The sequence below is a fragment of the Chrysemys picta genome, chromosome 3, assembly GCF_011386835.1.
Source record: "Chrysemys picta bellii isolate R12L10 chromosome 3, ASM1138683v2, whole genome shotgun sequence".
Taxonomy (NCBI): Eukaryota; Metazoa; Chordata; order Testudines; family Emydidae; genus Chrysemys; species Chrysemys picta.
Genome location: NC_088793.1, coordinates 134,772,451 through 134,789,800, shown reverse-complemented (window position 1 = coordinate 134,789,800; position 17,350 = coordinate 134,772,451). Strand labels below are relative to the sequence as shown.

General features: G+C 41.0%; 1 protein-coding gene across 4 annotated transcripts in view; it reads right to left on the bottom strand.

The window, feature by feature from the left end:
* Window positions 1–7,943: 7,943 nt before the first annotated feature.
* ACTN2 (actinin alpha 2) overlaps window positions 7,944–17,350 on the bottom strand; it is a 108,923-nt gene continuing 99,516 nt past the window's right edge. For 3 of the 4 annotated variants that reach the window (XM_065589059.1, XM_065589060.1, XM_065589061.1), the window contains 3 exons: window positions 13,279–13,344; window positions 11,437–11,595; window positions 7,944–9,300 (listed from right to left, as the gene is read on the bottom strand). In XM_065589059.1, coding sequence (XP_065445131.1) covers window positions 9,142–9,300; window positions 11,437–11,595; window positions 13,279–13,344 — 384 coding nt within the window. In that variant the 3' untranslated portion in view covers window positions 7,944–9,141. Of the gene's footprint in view, window positions 9,301–11,436; window positions 11,596–13,278; window positions 13,345–14,417; window positions 14,496–17,350 lie in introns of all 4 variants that reach the window. The other variant, XM_065589062.1, reaches the window with a different exon arrangement.

Below are 17,350 nucleotides of genomic sequence, written 5' to 3'. Positions count from 1 at the left end.
AACCTCAGATTTTGGCACTGTGATCCACAAAACTCTCACTGAACCCTGTAAGCATTTAAGTTTCTGCCTTTGAGCTTGTGCACTGCGTTCTGTTGTAGTGGTTTAGATGAGCCAAAGGCGTTAGCATAACCTCGTCATCGTCCAACATTAAACAGTTTTAAACAAGGTTCAGGGTTTAGTATAAAGTGACCTCAGCCTGCTTAGTATCATGGCAAACATCCCATTAAAAATCCTTTAAACCTTTTATTAAAGATACAGAAAGGAAGGAAAAACAGTTAAGCATTTGAAATGAAAGGAATTAAGTAAGATTTTTTTTTAACAGCATCCCTTGTGCCCTTTCCCTTTAGCTAGAGAGAGGTTTTTAGATGGAAAAAAAAAACCTTTTTGACTGTCTTTTAGATGGTATCAAAGATGGTAATAATTGTCCTTTTGGAGAAAAGAGAAATTTGTTGAGCTGGGCTGGAGCTGTTGTTACTGCTGCTGTTGTTAAGAAGACAAAGCAAGACACACACAAGAGGGGAGAGGAAAGAACAGCAACGAGAGAAAATACAACTTCTGTCTCTAGTGTTGATTCTCAATTGTAGCCTCACTGCTGGCTGGAGAAACACGGCCCAGCATGCAGTCTGATCAGCCACTCCAAGACTTGGTAAACTCATGTAAATATTGGGCTGTTTAAGGCATTGAATTTAGTTGCCTCTTTCTGGTCACAGGCTTTCAGCAGTGTTACAAAATATGCTAAGCCAGATGCTTATTAAACAGAAGGGAGGAGAGTTAGGCAAGTGAAGAAATATGGTAGTAATAAGAAAAAGGACACATGAGAGAAAAAGGGAGACAGACAGTCTCACATCCCAGGTGCCATTCAGGATTTAGGTGGAGCTGGTGGAGGTGGCCATGTCATCTGGCTCCCTCTCTCTGGCCCAGTCCGGTCAGGACATCTCTCAAGATTAGGATGAAGAAGGTCCAGGGTCCCAGGAAATTATAGGGGTGGCAGCCATGACAGTGAAGCTTGGTCCAGTAGCCAATTTCACCCCCAAAATCTCTGTCTTTAAGGACCCACAAAGGGAGTGGTGGATGGAACAGCCCATCTCCTCTTTATTTTGTCCTCCAATTAGGCTTAATATCTGACACACCAATTTTGGTTCATTAATTTCCAGTCCCACATTTTCTTGTTTACAAAGCATGATCTTAACACAGTTCTTGAGTTATGTCAGTAGGCTACTTTGTTCGTACTAATTCAAAGAAGCCTATTGATTCCCTTTTGTATCTTTTTCCATCAACATTTGTTGTTATAGGTTATTGTGACATTTTATGAACTTTCACCTACTTTTTACAGCTGAGCTCACAATTAGGGTAAATTTGTAGGCCCAATTATTACAACATGCCTCACTGTGGGCATCTGGACACCTATCGCCCCAAGTCCCAGATTCACAAACCAGGGGAAGATTGGCATTCAATTTATCCACCTAAGTCACATGCAAGGCCTGATCTGGTAGGTGGCCTCAGAGGTCACCTACAAGATCAAATTCCAGTCCAAATCCAGGGAGCGCAGTTTTTAACCTGATGATTAGAATACTTGCCTAGGCTGTGGGAGACCAGGCTCAATCCCCATCCCCTTCTCTGCCAGAGGCAAAGAAAGGATTTGAACAGGGGACTCTAACCACTGAGCTGTGGGATATTCTGATGTAGGGCTTCCCCAGTCTCTCCTGTGGAAATTGTTTCACTGGGGATAAATAATGAAAAAGAATGACTCTGTACTCCAATGGTTAGAGCACCCCAAATATTTGGGAGACACAGGGTCCCCATTATCTCACTATTTATTCACAGTGGAACAGCTTCAACAGGAGAGATTGAGAGAGCCCTATGTATGTGCATACACTCAATATGGTGTCATATTATTACAGCTACACTTAATTCAAATACAAGAGATTCTTAATTGTATTAATTGGTTTCAGAGTAGCAGCCGTGTTAGTCTGTATCCGCAAAAAGAAGAACAGGAGTACTTGTGGCACCTTAGAGACTAACAAATTTATTAGAGCATAAGCTTTCGTGGACTACAGCGCACTTCTTGCTGTAGTCCACGAAAGCTTATGCTCTAATAAATTTGTTAGTCTCTAAGGTGCCACAAGTACTCCTGTTCTTCTTAATTGTATTAATGTTGCTTTGTTACAGATTAGGGGATCTGGGGTTCCCTTCCTTGGTTTCTTTATTTTTGCTGAATATTATCGAGGGAATTGGTAACTATCCTTATATTTATACTTTCCATTATAAAGGATTATTGCAACTTTTTCTGCTAAGACTTCTAACATCTCCATTGTTCGCAGCAGATCTTTGAAATTCAGCAGTGAGGATTTCTCAAGCTAGAGAAATATCTATTCGCAGTCCCATGAAATTCAGTTCAGATTTAGCTACATTAGAGTGTTAAAAGATCATTGCCTTTCTGTTGCTTTCAAACCAGCATCAGCTCTGCACTAGGAACAATTGGGAGCTGCTAGAGCAGTGAGGGAAGAGCCAGACTACCTCACATCAGACCTTGCACATAAACCCACTGTCCTGTCCTATCCCAACCCCTTTGGGGGCAGGGCAGGGATGGGATTCCCAACTCTGTGGTGGGGGAAAATTAAACCCTAATTTTGCCCCCTTATATGTATCCATTAAGATACACAGTCTTTAATTGCATCATTACATGGTATTTTTACCACAGGAGTCCTCACTCATCCAGTACACAGATGTGACACACAAGGGAACAGAATAGAAGGTTGCACAGGCAACCATAAATCTGGCCTCTACTTTAGAGAGTTTGACTTTGCAACCTAAATACATACAAAAATAAATGTAATGTTATCTATTTGGTAATTGTTTATTAATGGCACTCTGGTTTGTCTAACACAGCAGTTCTCACAATGTGGGTTGGGACTCCAAAGTGGGTCGCAACCCTGTTTTAATGGGGTTGCCAGGGCTAGCTTAAACTTACTGGGCTAGAAGCCAAAGCCCAAGGGCTTCAGCCCTGGGCAACAGGACTCAGGTTACAGGTCCCCTGCCTGCAGCTGAAGACCTTTGGCTTTGGCCACCCCACACTCAAGCTTTGGCCCCCTTCTGAGGAAGATCTATTTAAGGAAAAGAAATAATCAAACATGTACTGATGGGTAGTGTGTTCCTACTAATACCCTCTATTGACTAGAATACATGTTACTAGGCAGCTTCTGACACAGGACCCGAAGAACTGGATTAAATACTGATAGTGTTCTGACTTGTCAGCCCCAAGCATTCCAAAATAATGAGTCAAACAAATAGCTTAAAAATCGTGAGGGTGTTTTGTTTGCTTTTGTCTTTTTAATTGTTTTTTTGTGGGCATTTAAGCTTCATATTTTCAGGCTTTTCTCTGCAACCATGAAGGCTAGAAACTTATTTTGGGTTTGTTTTTTGTGTGTGTTGTTTTGTTTTGTTTTATGAAAGCTGAAATTCTCTGATAATTCCATGATTCCAGAAGCTGCATATCTTTTTAAAGAACACAGCAAATATCACAAGAGTTGGCACCACTGACACTGTTTGGGTTTCAGTTTGTTATTTATAAATTTGTACTACAGTAGCATTTAGAGGCCAACTGAGATTGGAACCCCTTTGGGCTAGGCACTATACAAACACAAAGTGAGAGACTGACAATACCTGCCCTGAACAGCTTACAATGTGACTAGACAAGACAGAGGGGAAACAGAGGCACAGAAAGGGGAAGGGACTTGCCCACGGTCACACAGCATGTTAGTGGCAGTGATGGGCTTAGAATAGAGTTTCCCCCCACTCAGTCCAGTGCCTTGTACATTACCACACTACCTTCTCAATTAACATGATTTTCCTTGACTGACCAGCAATTTTTGGACCAGACCCTGTAACCTGTTCTGCATGGGAAGAAGGCATCAGCTTGTGTGGAACATCTTCCAAGACCAGGGCCTTATTTTGATTTCTTCCTTTGTTCCACAGATGTGCAATCCTGTATTATATCCAGAGGTGAAAGTAAGCCGGTACGGGCTGGTACATGGCTGACGTAAAAACGCTACCACGGCAGTGCTTTAAGCACTGCACCGGCAGGGCGGCTGACAGGGGGTGGGGGGAAGGGCAGATGCATCGGGGCTCACCGGGTGGCACGGGCCGGGCAGCGCTGAAGGGCTGACTGGGGGAGTCTGGCCCCAGCCCTGCCCCTTCTGCCCGAGGCCCTGCTCCTTCCGGGGGCCCAGAGCCGCCCCCCAACCTTGCCCAGGACCCTGGCCGCCCTGCATACCGGCAAGTCCTTTAAGTTACTTTCACCCCTGACTATATCTTATTGAGGAGTATATTGGGAAAGAGTGTTTTATAGAAGTCTTCCTTTCCTTTATGAAGACTTTGAGCCTGTATAGTTTGTTTGGCTTGTTCTAAGGCTTAATGTGCCAGGTCTCCACATTTTAAACTCTTCTTGAAAATTGTTCATGAGCACAGAAATAGCTGTAGTGATAGTGTGGAGGGTTTTCTTCACTCCTTAATGGCCACTATCTCTGGTTACGTCCAAATGTTTTGAAGCAAAAGCTGCCTCATGTGTGTGAAGTTGGGTAGGACAGGCAATTAGGGGTAGGGATAGGAGGCAACAGACAGTGGAGGCAGAGCTGAGAGAAAAATGGGATTGAGAAGAAAAGAAAAGCAGGTTAGAGGAGAATAAAATGAATTACCCCTAGCAGCCTAGACAGGGGTCCGTACTTCTGTGAGTCATTCTTAAAGGACAGTAGAGAGACAAGGTGGGTGAGGTAATATATATTTTATTGGACCAACTTCTGTCGGTGAGAGAGACAAGTTTTCGAGACACACAGAGCTCTTCTTCCTTTATGGATGTCCCTTGTTTATTAAGTCCACTTATTGTCAGAGCTGATCTTAAAAGCACATGGAGAAACATTGTCACCAATGTGGGAAGTGAGCTCATAAGTGCATACGCTTATACTGTTGATTCCATAGTAGTAGCAGCAAAGTCATGCCCCATAGAATTATTCTGAACCACAAACTTTGTGATAAGCCAGAATGCCTCCACCTAGCATCAGAAATCAACTGCTCTGAGGAATTATCTCTTTCTTCATTACATCACCTGTACGTGGAATGGTCTGCGCAGACACCAGGAGCAAGTTGAGTATGTAATCAATAACACAGTACAATCCCTCCAAAAGTTTGGAACAACATGAAGTCCTGGATATTCTAATGGAAATACAAGCCACTAACCACTACTGGCATCTCTGATTCAGCCCTTTTGTGGCTAGTGAATAAGAAAACAAGAGCTTCTGGAATCTCTATTAAAGGTGACAGGCAGACAACATCAGCTCTGCATTTTGTTAACCTCAAAAGCTGACATTACTGTCTCCTAGATACCCCAGTGCCTAGGTGCTGTCAGCACCTGGCTGAAGAATAGTTGGCTGAAAATGAACCAGGACAAATGGAGGCAATGCTGTTGGAAAAGAGATGTGCTTCAAATAACTGGCCATGTCCATAACATCACCTCCATTGAGGGACTCTGCCCTACAATTAAGACAGTCTACAGCCTTGGAGTCTTTCTCGACTCCTCACTAATTCACAATATCCAGGGGTGTTAAAAACATCCTCTAGCACCCACTACTGAGTGGAAGACTGGTTCTGCTCTATCGTATCCCACTTTAATGTAGGAACATAGGGCTGGAAAGGACCTCCTGGGTCACCGACTCCAGTCCCCTGCTGTCACAGGCAACCCCGTCATCTAATCCCATTCACAAATTTAACAAACTCAATCTTAAAACTCATTAGGATGTTTGCCCCCACTTTGGCCATAATGATCCATGAACTCTAGGGTTGAATATTGCAGGTCATTACACCAAGGAATCTGGGATGGATCTAATCAGAGCATGACAGTCAGCAAATGCCAATTCAGCCACCAGCCCCAAGTGTAAACAAAGTGGTTCAGTAGAACAATGCAACTTTCAGGCACAAAAGTGAAGGCTTGTGAGCACAATGGAGAGTGCTTGCTCACTGGCTGTCCCACCACTCTGGAACTCACTCCCAGAAAATATCAAAAAGACCACAAATTTCTCCCCCTTCAGAACAAAATACAGAACTCAATTATTTAACTTCGGTTTCCGTAAATAAACATGGAGAGGGAGAGAAACTTTATATTTTTTTTAAGTGTAAGGAACAGCAAGGTGACAAATACAGTATCAAATCTTTAGGTAGGTTTGGATGGGGCATTAAATCTCTTCTTTTGTAGGTTACCGGGCGCTCTAAGGCTAGTTCTGCTTGCTGTTTTCTTTGGACACCACAGACTTGTTCCATGGATCAAAAATTATTTTACAAATGCTATTTCCTACTGGTGCTGATTTATTCCTTGCTTATCCTGATCAGTGGAACATTCAGATGAAAGAATGAATGTTTCAGTGCTTTCAAAGCTAGGGAAGAATGTCATGCCTATTGGAGCAGCACTCAGCTGCATGTAAAGAATTTTGTAGCTTGTGGAAGTGCCAGTTATCACCACACTGAACTGTCTTTGCATTAAAATGTCCAGTATAACTCTGTTTCTGTAAAACAGAGATTTTGTTTCCATGCCTGTGCCTAATTTGGAAGCTCACTGGTTTACAGACACACTGTTCATTCGCATACAACAGTGAACATGGGATATACTGTAACGGATCTTTTCAACAGGATTCAGCTGTACAGTCTCCTGAGCATTCATTTGGCTAGCAGTCTGGGAAATTCCATAGTATCCAAGTATTAAAATCAAATAAAGACGTGATCATTCTTAGCACTTATATAGCGCTTCTCATCTATAGGTTTCAAAGCAGTTCATCAAGGTGGATAAGCATCATCTACCTTTTACAAGTGAGAAAAAAAATAATGGTACAGACGGGTTAAGGTACTTGCCCAAGGCATAGAGTAGGGAACAGAACCCAGTTCTATTCATTCCCAGCCCTGGCCTTAAGCCACTAGATCAGGGACAGGCAAACTTTTTGGCCTGAGGGCCACATCAGGTTTCTGAAATTGTATGGAGGTCCGGTTAGGGGAGGCTGTGCCTCCCCAAACAGCCAGGCATGGCCCGGCCACCACCCCCTATCCAACACCCCCTGCTTGTCGCCCCGACAGGCCCCCCGGGACTCCTGACCCATCCAACCCCCCCGTTCCCTGATGACCCCAAGACCCCCCACCCCTGACTGCCCCCTGCTGCCCTATCCAACTCCTCTCCTTCCTGACTGCCCCCCTGGGACCTCTGCCCCATCCAACCACCCTTTCCCCCTGACCGCCCCCAGAACCCCTGCTCCTGACTTCCCACCGCCCTCCCCATCCAACCCCCCATTTCCTTCCTGACTGCTCCTGCCCAGGACCCCTGCCCCCATTCAACCCCCCATTACCCGCCCTCTGACCACCCTGACCCCTATCCACACCCCTGCCCCCTGACCACCACCCCGAACTCCCCTGCCCTCTATTCAACCCCCCCTGCTCCCTGCCCCCTTACTGCGCTGCCTGGAGCACCGGTATCTGGTGGCGCTACAGCCATGCCACCCAGAGCACCAGGTCAGGCCGGCTCTGCAGCTGCGCTGCCGGGCAAGAGCTCACAGCCCCGCCACCTAGAGCACTGCGCCAGCGGCGCAGTGAGTTGAGGCTGCTGGGGAGGGGGAACAGTAGGGGAAGGGCCTGGGGCTAGCCACCCTGGACAGGAGCTCAGGGGCCGGGCAGGAGGGTCCCGCGGGCCATAGTCTGCCCACCTCTGCACTAGATCATAGCTGCCCCTCACCAATTAATTTGTTAGCCAGGCAAGACACTGACTCCAGCAATGTTGTGTGCGTTGTTCCAACTGGGATAATGCATGGAATGTTTACTCTTTTAAGCAAATGGAGAAATCTATTTAATGCATAGAAAAATTTCTGGTTCTTTAGAGGAAACACTAGATGAATCTCAATGACTGAACCTTCATGAAGTTTTGAAAAGCAGAGTTTATTTAGTAGGCACATCATTGCTTTAGTAGCACTGGATTGTACAGTTCACAACTTCACCATTTGTGAATGTTTTGTTTGGTTACATTGCATTTTTCAGTGTCAGTTAGGATTCAAGTAAAAAAGTGATTGCTTTACTTCTCTACGCGTTGTCAAGATGGAAACATGACTCCGGTAAAACAAACTAGCATATGGTAGCAGAACTGCCATTCAACAGAAGTGAAGACAAACTATAATCGGAATTCAACACAACCATACTCAGCTAGTTCAGATAGGATTTTGCATCTCGTGGGATGATGCAGGTTGTTCACCAAAAAACAAAGAACTGGCTTTCACACAGTGGAAAACAAATAATCTACTCAAAATAGACATGACTGAGGGTTTCAAAATAATACAACTTACATGTATTAGCTTCCTTACTATTTCCTGATTGTGAAAGTTGTGCTCTCTCAGCTGCAAAGTAAAAGGCTTAAAAGGAAAAGTACTGCTTGTTGATTTATTACAAGGTATTAAGATTATAATTATTATGAGTTTGCAGGATTATGCTTCTGATGTTACAGCTCTGTGTTAATAGAAAACAACCTTTAAAAGATATAAAAATACAGTTTGGGATTATTTTAGTGGTTAAATATTTTACTTGATGGGTATTTTTCTTCTCTGAAAAGTTGCATTGTTTATTTTATTAAACTCCACCTGTGGAAGCATATAAAACCATAAAATCTGTAAAGTAATATTTTTATATGAAAGAAAAAAGTATGACTTCTAACATGGAGCTCTATGAACATAGTAAAAGCAGCATATATGGGATGAAGAATTTTTGAAAATGGCAAAATATTTTGTTAGTCTTGATAGTTTCTATTTTCACAAGCTTTAATTTCTTTTATCTGAATGGGTCTCAAATTTAATATATTTTTTAAATTAGGGATTCACCTTTTCTTTAAAATACATTTTAATAATATATAGGCCAGATAAACTAATACCATCAATTCAGATACCTACTAGTGCTGCACACTGAAATATATGCTAGTTATTTGCATTCCTAATATTCGACACTGAATGTACCTACTATATTAGTAAAAATCATTTTTAAATCATTTTGTCAAAGCTTTCAAGAAGCAAACTGGGAAATCAGGGTTGTTGTTTTTTCCAATGCAGACAATGAGTACAGCCAATTACTGAATTACAGGTCACTTTCTCCATACAATGCTGATGAAAATGAGGTATAATCCAGAGCTCCAGGAACAGCACCTGGACCAGAGTAGGCAGGCATTCTTCTGATGCAATACTGAGCTTGTTCAGAAGGCAGTTCTCTCCGCAGCTCCTCGGCGAGAATATAAGGCTGAAAAAAAAAGTTATTTTTTAAAAAACCCAGATACAGAACAGATTATTTAACAGATTTTTATTTGTGTATCTTATAGAACTAATATTAATAAACTAGGACTTCCAGCCTAACCAAGAATATTTCTCCTGCTGAGTCGTAACTTCAACCATTACCTGGTAGGAATAATCCTCTCAGCAAACAGGCAGGGTCAAAGTCTAGCCTTAGTTATACACCGTTGACTTCAATATTATAATAAGTTTCTAGACAAACATTTTTATTATAATAATTACTGCTTTCAATTTAGAATGACATAAAAAGCACCTATTTGCCACTCTGGACACCTGTGACATTATTTAAAACAACAGCAAAATGTCCATATCTCGCTTTCTTGGGAATTCGGTTTGATCTTCAGCACAAACTCCTATTTGAAATGTGTTTGGAATTCAAAGTCTAGTCCTTATTAGTCGAGATCACAAAATCAATATCAGGGGCCAGACTGAGTCTGCCCCGTGGTATTGCAGTCCTGTTCTCGCCTGAGCACAGAACTGCTTGCTGGCAGCACTCTCTGGTACACAGTCACAGACTACTCCAAAAGGGAGTGAGTTATGAAACACTTTTCTTCCCTATCACATGTTCCTCAACTCCTACTCTTGCATTGCCCTGGCCAGCAGAGCTGGCTGTGGAGAGGAGAACATGCTCCACATTCCTTGGGAGATGTGCAGCCATTTCATTCCCTGTATGTGCCCAGTGGCTGAAGGAAGGATAGTGCTTCCCAGAACTTTCCTGGGGGAGGCAGCTCCATATCACCCCATGGTATTTTGCTCAGCCAAAATTCTCATCTCAGCCACACCCAGGCAATGCCACGGAAGTCAGAAAAGGGTTTATGAAGAGCATTTTACCCCCTTAAATCAATACTGTTCCATGGATATGCATGAGCAGAGCACGACCACTGTATATGCAGCTGTGTCAGCTGAGCAAAAACTATTCAGTGCATCTTATCTTATCAGAGAATCACAGAAGTGTAGGACTAGAAGGGACCTCAATGGGTCATCTAGTCCAGTCCCCTGCACTCAAGACAGGACTATATAATAACTAGACCATCCCTGACAGGTGTATGTCTAACATGTTCTTAAAAATCTCCAATGATGGAGATTCCACAACCTCCCTAGGCAATTTATTCCAGTGTTTAACCACCCTGACAGTTAGGAAGTTTTTCCTAATGTCCAACCTAAACCTTCCTGGCTGCAATTTATGACCATTGCTTCTTGTCCTATCCTCAGAGGTTAACAAGAACAATTTTTATCCCTCCTCCTTGTAACAACCTTTTATGTACTTAAAAACTGTTATCATGTCCCCTCTCAGTCTTCTCTTTTCCAGACTAAACAAACCCAATTTTTTCAATCTTTCCTCTTAGGTCATGTTTCCTAGAGTTTTAATCATTTTTGTTGCCCTTCTTTGGACTTTCTCCAATTTGTCCACATCTTTCCTGAAATGTGGCACCCAGAACTGGACACAATACTCCACTTGAGGCCTTATCAGTGTGAAGTAGAGCAGAAGAATTACTTCTTGTGTCTTCCTTACAACACTCCTGCTAATACATCCCGGAATGATGTTCTCTTTATTGCAACAGTGTTACACTACTGACCACATTTAGCTTGTGATCCACTGTGACCCCCATCCCTTTCCACAGTAATCTTCCCATTTTGTATGTGTGCAATTGATTGTTCCTTCCTACGTGGAGTACTTTGCATTTGTCCTTATTGAATTTCATCCTATTTCCTTAAGACCATTTCTCCAGATCATTTTGAATTTTAATCCTATCCTCCAAAGCACTTGCAACCCCTCCCAGCTTGGTATCATCCGCAGACTTTATAAGTGTACTCTCTGTGCCATTATCTACATGTTATGTTAGTTCTTTGTGATGTGAAGGAATAAAGACCCAGCTTTGAATTCCACTCACATTCCTGTTAGAAGCTTGGGTCAAAGTACAAACCAGTACCACAAGAATGAATGGTGAGCGCTTTAGTCTTCTTAATGAAAAACAGACCCTAGATATACTAGACATTTTGTGCAAGACTTTCATCAAAGGAAGGTTAAACTACACTGCTATTGAAATACAGGGAATTCCTTACAGCTAGGAACAAAAGGACAGACCTTATCTGAAGCTAGGATTCTGAAAGAAGCTATGACTTGCTCAGCTGTGTCTGTGTCCGCAGTCTCTCTGGTCATGAAGTCAATGAAGGACTGGAAAGAGACGGTTCCCTGCCCATTGGGATCAACCAGGGACATAATTCGGGCAAACTCTGCCTCACCCTTTGACGAAATTCAAAAAGAAAAAGACAGTAACTGTAAAACCAAACTTCAACATAATGTATGTCTATGACATACTACTAGAGGCTCTGGGTAAAAATTATAAAAATACTTAAGTGACTCAGAAGCCTAAGTCTCATTTTCAAAATTTACTTAGGAGCCTAAATGTGACTGAAAGTCAATAGGACTTAGGAGCAAAAGTTCCTACATCACTCTTGAAAATGGGATTTAGGCACTTTTGAAAATGTCCTAAAAGCACGGTACGTGCCCTTCAATTAACTTTCTGCTTCCTGAAATATTTTCTACACTAAATCTAAATTATTTTTAATAGATCATTAATTTCCATCTTTTTCAAAAATAGTGACATGATATAGTTTTGACTTAATCCTTTATTTAAAAAAATCTTCTCTCTGTTTTTAGCACTCTATCAAGCTCCTCTCCTACTAGCGGCTCAGTCCTGAAAAGAGCTGAGCACTCTCGCCTCAGTCCAGCAAAGCACTTAATCAGCATATGCTGAACTTAAGTTGCACTGAGTCCTTGGCCTTGACCAGGGTAAGTGAAGCTGCATGGGTATATGATACACATTCATACACCAGCGTCTCCCCTGTTACAAATGGAGTGAAAAGTTTGTTTATCTTTTCCATTTCTCTTCCTTTGTACAGTATAACTAGTCTCCAGAGGTTTCACTTTCTCTTTATAATTAGTATCACTTTCTGCACTACAATAACAAGGCTGTTGCATTTGGGACAACATTGAAGAGGAATGGTTAAACATATTCAAAAGTAATGAAAACATTTTGATTCTTATTAAATTTGAAAAGTGCCCCCTCACACATTTTTTCAAACAGAATCTAAATTTGGGGCCTAAACTGAGCTGTTACTTTAATGCAAAGCGTTCAATTCATGTTCAATTCTGCTCAATGTCATACTGGTTTCTCTATTCTATTCAAAGATATGTTAAATTCACATGTTTAAAGAATAAATTGATACTATCATCTCTTCTAAATCTGATCTTGCTCCCATTGAAGTATATGAATAAAAATTAACTCTGCACAGATGGACCCTTGCATCAGTGTGGTACGACAATGACATTAAAGAGGCTTTGACCCACACAGAGCAGCTTGCAGGATTGGGGCCTTTCTTAGCAATTAACATACACTTTGTTATTATGGTATCTACATTTGGCAGAAACAATTATTAAAATAATCTCCCTAATACATGGCAACAATTAAATTTATTCCTAAGATTTTTTTTTCAGTAACAAGGGAATGAAAAATGTAGAGATCTTAAATAAATAAATCTCAACCCCGCAGTTTGCTTTCAAGAATTAGGAGTATTAAAAAGCCTCAGAATAATTCTCTCTCATGCAGACAAAAAGCTAATTTATATATCTATAAACTGAAAGGACTTAATTGTATATTTATTTGATACAATGTAAATTTCATGGAATATACTTCATAAATCAAAGCTAAATGCATCAAACCATAAAATAGGTGTCTTCAGTGGGTATATTTTTACTTTTAATGTTTTTTACCTTTTTAAAGTATAGAAAAAAATTGGACTTGATAGGCAAAGTGTAAATATTATTGTTTGTAGTATGTGCAAACTATAGTAACCTTTAATGCTGACGGGGTTAGCATTATTACCGATATGCAAAACCAATTTCATTGTATCTTAAAATTCATACCAAATCATAACCCATTGAAATTAAGCAAGCTCTGAAATCATCATGGTCCATCAGCCCATTCTTCTTCTATTGATCCAAGTAGCATCAGGAATATATGAGGGAAGGTTTGAGATATCAAAGACAGGCAGGAGACCATCACCATTTCCATACAGATGACAAATGTGCATCATCAGAAGATTGGATCCATGGAACGAGAGGATGTTCATTGGAGGTATTGCCAAAACAGGTCATGAGGAGCACCATCAATTTAAAGGAGGAAGAAGTAGCTAACACATAACGCACATGAAACAGACACACCACAGAGAATGATACCAAAAAAGGGGTGGGTTGAGTACAACATATGAACAGACAGCGCACAACCAGAAAGGAGAGAGAGGCAAGGAGAAAAGTTTGTCACTGAACTAGCCAAAGTCAGGAAAGGCAGGCTGGTTCATTGTGATACACCATACTTTTTAGGTTTCAGTGTTGGAAGGTTTATTAGAAACTATAATACTTTTTAGTGACTAGCAGTCTAGAAATGTTTGCATTTTGAAAATACTGTACTCATGAGCCAAGACACACTGAGCTGTGTGCTGCCACATGGGAAGTGAATTCAAGAATTCTCTCTCTGATCTCTAGCTAATGGGACTCTGAGTACAATAGAGATATTAACCAGTGGGGTCGATGGAGGAAAAGTGTACTGTTTTGTATCCAACAGAAGTTGGTCAATGGCAGATCTCTTGTTAAAGGAGGATGTCCATATTCTCAGCAGCAGGGTGAGTGGGGCATTCATGGCTAATTGCACAGAGTGGACATTAAAATGGGGTAGTGGTAGAAGACATGGGCAAAGGTCTATGTGTACTAAGAACACCCAAACAGCCAGTGAGGAACCCTGGTGTCATGGGTCCTCCTTGAGGGAGAGGGAGGGCTCCTGCTTGGAAGTATGAGCAGGAGACAATGGGCAACATGAACGTGTGATGGAAAAGGCAGCAGTGACCCACTGTGGCTCATTAGAATCCAAGTAGACTACCTTGGATCACACAAAAGCAGCAAAATGCAAACATTTTTTAAATCAGCTACATTTGAGTTTAAACCCAGGTCTCTTTAGGCTAGTATTATACCAGTCTATTTGAAAATAGTAATATGTTAGTTTTCTCTACCTGCAGGTCATTTCCAACCTGTCCTAGACTGATGAGGCAGGCTTTAAATGCATCAGGCTGTAGATCGCCAGATTCATCCTAGTATCACATCATGCATGCAGAATGTGCAAGGAGGAGGGAAAAGTCATAAAGTGGGTTAGTTGGTTAGTAAAGAACACTGCAAAGTCATATCAATAATGAGTTGTTAAGATGGAATCTAACTAATAAAAAAAGGAAGATTCATTTTCATTGTTTACTTTTTTCAGGAGATCTTAGCTGTTGATATTATGTGGCTTGATACATAGCTTGTTGAAGTCAATTGAAAGGCTCCCATTTGACTTTAATGAGCTTTGGATCAGACCCACTGTGTGCTTGTTTATTGGTGTATTATTTTGAATGATTTGATAGCCTCATTGGTTTCATGAGTTTGGGGATTTGTTTGTTTGGCTTTTTTTTTTTACTCCAACTACAGTGTTGAAATGTTGCTTTTATACAAATACCATTATTTTTATTTTTTTCTGCATTTTCTCCGAAGAGGGATTTTTTGTTCTGTATTCTACCATTTTCATCCTTCATGTTCTGTCGCAATACGATTTGTGAGAGATAGTCAATGGATAACTTGACCTGGACAAAACTATTTTCCCACTGGATTAGGGTTGCTGCTTCTCCCTTGATCTGATAATATTTTTAAAAATTTGAGTAAGCATATCTTAGATAAAAGAGAAAAGAATTATATACTCATTAATTCATGGCCTAGATCAAAAAGAAAACCCTGATCAATGACATAACTTGTTTTAAACATTTGTCTTCTTATGACCCATTAAGATGAGGATCTTCTCTGAAAATTTATTATAAAAGTAGAATCATGGGATCCCACGTTTATTGTCTCCCAGTGATGCCAGATCAAATTTGCTCATTTTTTTCCAAGTACATTTTGTTTCTTTAATTACCAACCCAGCAAACTCACCCAGCATTCTCAAAACCAGACTGTTTTCTTTCCTTCCTGTTCACACCTCACCCATAACCCTGACCGAGCTGAGGCATATTATAGATTTAGTTAAGGGGCATGCAATTAAGGTCTGTCCCTAAAATCTGTAAATTGTTTCCCCTGCTGGTCTGACAAAGCCAGAGTTTGTACAACTTTAGATCACAGTTCAAGATCCAACTTTTTTCTGTGGCTTTTACACGAGAGAAAGGATCTCGGTCAGCTGATGAGTAATTTAAAAGGCGGGAGCCAAGCCTTTTTTTTTTTTCCTGACTCTTGTATAGTTATGTGTTTTGTTAATCATACATGCTATTAAGAGATGTACTGGGTGCATTTTATAAATTAAATAAATAAATTGGTGCCATAATCAGTTCCTGACCACCAACATTTTAAAGAGATAAGTAGGCGATTATGTTGGCTCTCTCTGCTGTCAACCTCCCACAGCTCCACTGTGTGAAGGTGAGAAAGAGCAGTACAATGCCGATAACCAGAGATAAAGCCGGATGAAAATTTTGAGGGGGGTTGTTGAAACTAGTAATTACCAGCAAATCCTTCCCTTAATTTCAGTCAGATTTTATGGGCTAGTATTTGCTGGACAGAATCATATTTCAAACAATTCACAGAGCATTTCTCTTAGCACGTCAATCAGTGCTGGCTCATAACTCTCCAGACTCACCCCGGTCAGCTCCAGGGACAAGTTACACCAGGGAGCTGAGGTCATTTATTTATAAGGGCACAAATCACAGTGTTCCTTAAATCAAAACAATATGAAAATAGGAACGAACGGCCAAATCCTGTCCCTCTCTCTACAAGCATAAAGGATCTGGCCAGTGGAGGAACTAGGCCATTCGACCACACATGGTTTGGTGGGGGACAAAATTTGTACAGGCACTCCTGCATGGTGTACAACCCAGCTGTTGCTGTGCAGCAGCTGTGGGGGGGCAGATTGAAGGAGGGGAAGTGTGAGGCTAGTGGATTCACTGCTACATGTATCTATCAATCATTCCTTCTGCAGAGGACAGGGAGAAGGTTGTAGAACAGCTAGTATCCACTTCATCAGCTGGGTGGGATTCCCCAGTGTACGGCACAGTTGCTTGTGCTATGTACTGGGGCAGGATCCGAGGCTTAGTTAATTTTGTAATATGCATCAGTCCTGGTCCAGGAAAGACATATCTGCCTCTGCCATACACCAAAGCCACATAACTGCATGGGATATGAAGATACTTTACAATTAAGTCATAGATTTCTTTATATTGCCTTCTTCATTTTAAAATAAAGTGCAAGGGGTTATTCACAGAGAAAAAGTTCTTTGTATTATTTATATTTTTGTTATGGGACAACATTAAATATTTAATTATGTTTTTAAAAGGATATAAAATAACTTTTCCTGTTCATCCTGTTTAGCCAACCCAGAAAAACACACTGACGTTCCCCATCTAGTTTCACTACTAGCCCCCTGAAACTTGTCCTTTTCCCTCTGTAATTTATACACAGCTTTACACAAATACAAACTTCCAAGCCACAGTAATGCATTCTCAAATGTGTTCTTTGGTATCCTGAATGTTAATTTATCTATATAAGCTTGTTGATGTGAATCCTTTTCTAGGGAGCTGTTGTTTTTACTGTTAGATAAACCTATACAATCATATCTTTCTACTGTTTTCCATGCAGAGCTCCCATTTGAAATCAATGGTTTCACAAAAATCGAAAGTAGAATATGGCCCACATTTACTGACATTAACACGGAACACAGCCAATTCAATATTTATGATATTGCAGGTGTAGCTGCAGTAGATATTTTATCATATGCTTTGCAATTAGGGTTTATTAAAACATATTGAATCTGAAAAAGGAATCTGGAAACCATAAAGGGATTGAGAAGCACTGATTGCCAACATACACATTTCACCTGTGCATGATAAATCAATTAGACACCATTTGGAGCATCCAAAAAAATCTTGTTATATTT